The sequence below is a fragment of the Phaseolus vulgaris genome, chromosome 2 (assembly GCF_000499845.2).
Source record: "Phaseolus vulgaris cultivar G19833 chromosome 2, P. vulgaris v2.0, whole genome shotgun sequence".
In the NCBI taxonomy this organism is placed as follows: domain Eukaryota; kingdom Viridiplantae; phylum Streptophyta; class Magnoliopsida; order Fabales; family Fabaceae; genus Phaseolus; species Phaseolus vulgaris.
The window spans coordinates 38510333-38515947 of NC_023758.2; the positions used below are offsets into that span (position 1 = coordinate 38510333).

The 5615-nt window shown below is 32.5% G+C and overlaps 1 protein-coding gene across 2 annotated transcripts; it reads left to right on the plus strand.

The window, feature by feature from the left end:
* The first annotated feature begins 1540 nt into the window (after window positions 1-1540).
* LOC137811918 (protein trichome birefringence-like 12) lies at window positions 1541-5615 on the plus strand. Of its 2 annotated transcripts, none has more exons than XM_068613778.1 (4): window positions 1541-2163; window positions 3797-3934; window positions 4271-4520; window positions 4861-5615. In XM_068613778.1, the coding sequence occupies exons 1-4, from the start codon at window positions 1637-1639 to the stop codon at window positions 4873-4875; spliced, it is 930 nt and encodes a 309-aa protein (XP_068469879.1). In that variant the 5' UTR covers window positions 1541-1636; the 3' UTR covers window positions 4876-5615. The 2 variants fall into 2 exon arrangements, with proteins under 2 accessions (XP_068469879.1, XP_068469878.1); XM_068613777.1 differs by having other exon boundaries at window positions 1545-2163; window positions 4838-5615.

The window sequence follows — 5615 nt, forward strand, 5'->3', positions numbered from 1 at the left end:
GTAATAACAAAGTATAATTTGTTATGCTTTCACTTCTATGATTGTACTTTAGTCTTTAGTGCTATTATGTATAACTTGTTCATACTATACTATTGAAGAACAATTTATTACTTTTATATCTATGCAATTAAATAAATCTTGAATCATCATAAAGAAGAATAATCTACTTTTCAATGCAATAAATTATTAATTTGACAAACCCTTAAAGGCGTTAAGCAGCGGAAATATATAATTGATAAAATTATCAATTTTCTCATCAACAAAATTAGGGTTATCAATTAATGGAAATAATTGACAAAAATAATGGAAAATCATACGTTCTTAAACCTTGCTCTGATACCACATGTAAGAAATTTTCTTTAATCTGTTTGATCTTAGAACTATATGATTCTCACAATATCATTAACATAAATATGTGTTACTTGGTAGAAGGAGGACCAATTTCTTTCTCTTAAAAAACCATAATAAGCACATCCCATCAATGTGCTCAAATATAGAAACAAAACTTTTCAAAATACCTTTTCAAATTTCAAATTTGAAAAGTAACTACCTTTCAAATTTCAAATTTCAAAAGTAATTACTTTTCAAATTTCAAAAATAACTACTTTTCAAATTTGAAAAGTAACTACTTTTCAAATTTGAAAAGTAACTACTTTTCAACTTTATGATTTATTTATTTATTTATTTTAAATCAGATATATACTACGTAGGACATATATGCATATTTTATAAGTCATACTCACATTCACATGTAGTATTGTTTTTACTAAATATGATGAAATTTTGAATGATTGATGTAGGTAACTTCAAGTTAAAAAGGAAGAAATAAAAATGTATTAGGTGATTAGACAGAGTTTTGACGTATTTTTATTGATTTTGTAATTTGTATAAGATATAGTATTTATATTAACATAAAACTTTAATAAATATCGATGAAATTTAAGTATTACTTTTGTATACAAATATTTTTTTAATCTTTATTTTGAAGATAATGTTATCTTTTATGTTTTTTATATAATTATTTTGATTTTTCATTCTTTATATTCAATATAATTGCATTATTTTTTTTAGTGGTGATACTTTTATATCTATCCTAAAATATACATACTTGACAACTTAAAATAACAATATTTTAATTAAATTTATTTTACTTTTCAATATAAAATTTTAATGTATATTATTATAATTATTAAAGCTTATTGTAAGGTGGGTGTATTTTTTAGGGTTGTCAAGTTTTTTTTTTTTATAAAAATCAAAATATTTTAGTACTATTTTTTAATCATATTTTTGTTTTATAATTCATCATTGTTATTTTGAAAGTTATAAAAGATTGAATTTAATTAAAAGGTGTATTAATATTTTCTTTATATTGATTTTATTATAGTTAATTTAAAAATTAAAGAGTATATATATTGACTTTTATTAACAGCTTATTAAGAATTTAAACTTTCACATAAAAAAAATAACTTGTTTTCTTAATATCATAATTTGCATATTTTCCTTTCTCATTTTTATTGTCTATGGCATTGTTGGACTATAATGCTTTTCTAAACTTGATAAGAAGATGGTTGAAAAATGTACCCCAATCTGAGAGGGAGCAGGAATTGGACACAGGCATAGACGGCGGAAGACGAGAATGTCTCCGAAGCTCCCTTCACATCTCTTACCATGGCTCATCGTACTAACATTTGCATCCTTCTATTTCTTCTCTTCATTCCTCTCTCTCCACTCTTTCTCTTCTTCTACAACCTCACAATTACTCGCAATCTCCAAATGCAATCTTTTCACCGGCCACTGGGTCTCCGATCCTGATCGTACCCCTCTCTACGACCAAACATGTCCTTTCCACCGTAATGCCTGGAACTGCCTCCGAAACGAGAGGCAAAATATGAGCTTCATCAACTCCTGGAAGTGGGTGCCCCGGGACTGCCACTTAAATCGGATCGACCCGTTTCGATTTCTGGGTCGGATGAGGAATAGGAACATTGGGTTTGTTGGGGACTCCCTCAACGAGAATTTCTTGGCTTCTTTTCTCTGCACTCTCAGGGTCGCCGATGAGGGAGCCAAAAAGTGGAAAAAGAAGGGTGCTTGGAGGGGTGCCTATTTTCCCAAATTCAATGTCACCGTCGCTTATCACCGTGCCGTTTTGCTCTCCAGATACCAGTAATATTCTCATTAACCAATTTTTCTTTTTTTTGGTTCAGATTATTGCAAATATATGTACTAGTTTGTTTTACATGAAGGTGGTATGTGACTCCTTGCCAGATAGTTTCTATATGCATTTCACAAGAAGGGGTGGTTGCAAGTATGGTGCTTTATGTCAAGTTTAAAGCTTGGTTTTGGATAGATGCTGTAGAGAATTAGCTTAGATTCTTAGAGATTGGTTGAGGTACTGAAATTAATTGATATTTGATAGCAACCGGCCGATGCTAGGTTGTATTGGGAACCTAAATTTAGGCAAAACGTTGATACTTATGTGTTGTTGATAGTTGGCTCAGATTTGGGTGTGAGCCAGTGGAATCAAGTTTGATAGATGGTGGTTTGAAGGATGTTCTAACAACAAACTTGTTCATGAATTGAAAAGAGTAGTGTTTGAACTTTAAACTACAGGGCTGGTGATGCTCTATCTGGGAGATGTATTTAATGACTGGAAATTCTTGTTGAGCTGCAACATTGAACTTCTCCATAAACAATTATAGGAGAAGGAAAAAAAACTAATTTTACATTTTTCTTTCTCCTATGAGTGCTTTTGGAGAATGTTATCCGAACAATCCCTCTATCCTACTTGTCAATACATTATCATGTTGCTGTTGGTTCATAGTTTTAGCTATATTTGTGAATTTCATATTTCCATTTTGTACACATACTGCAGCTCATTTTATGGATTAGAAACACTTATAGACATGTACTATAGCACTGTTTTGAGAATTGTTTATGATAATGCATTAGTACATTAGAAACACAAAATTATAAACACTGCAGCTGAACAATACATCTCATAAATCTAAGCATTGTATTTGTATTATAAAAATCACTTTTCTGTGCATCATACTAAATTAGTAAGTCCTTTCTTCATCCCTACTAAAAAATGCATCACACTACAATATGTACATGAATCTGAACAAAGATACATGCGGATTCTTACTCTTCACATTTCCTATTTTAGGATATTAAATATAGATATGCTGTTATTTTTGGCTGTTAAAATATCTTTGTGAATATTGGATGGCTTCCTTTTGCTTTGGTTTCAATATCACTAGTATGTTTAATTTTAATTTTAATAAGGTGTGGGCATGTACAAAACGGAACTAAGTGTGAGTATATAGGGGCAGCCACAACTCCTAAAAAATTAAAAAGCCTATATAGCATTTACTGTAAAAAATAAAGTTTCGCTTACTTTAATATTTGGCTCCAGGTATCAAGTCCATTTATTCTTAGGTTGTGGTAAAACTTTGCTCCCTCTAACACTTTTTTCTGGTTTTAGTTAGGCAATGATGATTAATGGAGTAAATGTTTCCTAAAACTGAACTTTATAAATTTGGGATTAAAGATGGGCATTCGACAAAGTCAACCAACTTTGTGTCCTTCTTTTATTTTGTTTGGCTATGCTATTTACAGTTTCAACTTTCAACTTATTTCTCTGAAATTTTTTATTTTTTTATAATTTTCGTCCACTGACTCTATCTTAATTCTTGTTAAGTGTTTCCTGTTTTTTTTTTTACTTCTGATTGTCTTATTTGCTTTGGTGTCAATTTGAAAATGGAAACCTTATGAGCTCATTACTGAATACACACAGGTGGCAGCCAAAACAAGCAAAAGCTGGGATACAAGATGGAGCAGAAGGCTTTTATCGAGTTGATGTTGATATTCCTGCAAATGATTGGGCTAAAATTGCTGGATTCTATGATGTTCTGGTGTTTAATACTGGTCACTGGTAATTCTTCTTTGTTTTTGTGAATTTTGTAATTTCTGGATGATGCATTACCACTTAAAATAAACTTGAGTTTGACTGCCTCTATATGCTCTGTTTAAGAATTGTTGAATGACTCAACTACTCACTCACAACGCATATACAGAAAGTAAACATGAATGAATGAATTAAGTAATAATATTAATTGCTAAAAATTGAAAAGTGCTAAAAAAGGATTACTTGTGATGCAACATATTTCTTATGAGACTGATTTGGGGCTAATTTTTAGCTTGCCTCTGTATTTTTATGAACTGTTCCAATGATTGAATGTATATAGTTACTTGATTTGGTGTTTCTTAGGTGGAATAATGACAAATTTCCAGAAGAGAAGCCTCTCGTCTTCTATAAAGCAGGACAAGCAATAGTTCCTCCTCTTGGGATGTTGGATGGACTCAAAGTTGTTCTTGCTAATACGATCACATACATTCAGAAAGAATTTCCTAGAAACACACTTAAATTCTGGAGATTACAATCCCCAAGACACTTTTATGGAGGTGACTGGAATCAAAATGGGAGCTGCTTGTTCAACAGGCCCCTCGAGGAGAATGAGGTGTGTATTTCTGAAACTTGCCTGCATTTTTTTTCTCCTAGGTAAAGTCTTTTTTTTTTCTTGCGATGCTAATCACTTTCATGGTCCTCCCAAATTGTTATGCTATAAATTGCTACCATTTAGAAGTTACTTTTCTGAATTTCTCCCTTATTTTCCTGTGTAACACATCTCACAAAAGAACATCCAACTATGGCAGGCATTTGATAAAAGTTTTAATTTTAAACGACTTGAATGTTTCACATTTTCTGAGGGACCTGTTGAATTGTGTTCCATGCCCCATGTGTTTCCAAGCATTGGCCTAACTAATACGTGGACAGCTTGACTCATGGTTTGAACCCAGGAACAACGGAGTTAACAGGGATGCAAGAGTGTTGAATGGTGTGATTCAAGAAGCATTACAAGGCACAGACATTCACTTGCTTGACTTAACTCATTTAAGTGAGTTTAGAGCTGATGCTCATCCAGCAATTTGGTTAGGAAGGAAGGATGCGGTTGCAGTATGGGGTCAGGATTGCATGCATTGGTGTCTGCCTGGTGTTCCCGACACATGGGTTGATATATTATCACAGCTGATCCATGATGGCTTAAAAAATAACTGATAGGCCACAGAAAGTGAAGAAGCTGTTCCAAGTGAATGTTACATAGCATGAACACAAAACTTCCTCGGGTATGTTGGAGAGCATGCAGCCAAGTTCTGGGACCAAGATACGATAATTTTAGGTTGTGCTTGAAATGTTCAAGGCTGATCTTGGTTGGAAGAAAACCTTCGATGGAGGAAGGAAGAGACTAATTGGTCGAGCAAATTGGTATACGGAACAGGCCCGATCTACATGCCATTAATCATAGGGCCTTAACTTATCAAATACCAGCAGTAAATCCTTTCTCATTCAGATTATTTTGTTGATATAGTGATAAAAAAAATTCTTTCATTTGGATTATTGTCCTTATTTCTACGGAATCTTGTGTTCAAAATTTCGATATCTTGCAAGATGATCCATATTTAGCCCCTGGACCAACCAATGCTTCAGGGAAATCTTCAACTTTTCTTCACCTTGGACGTGAATAAAATAATCATTACTAATGTGTTTGGTTTCA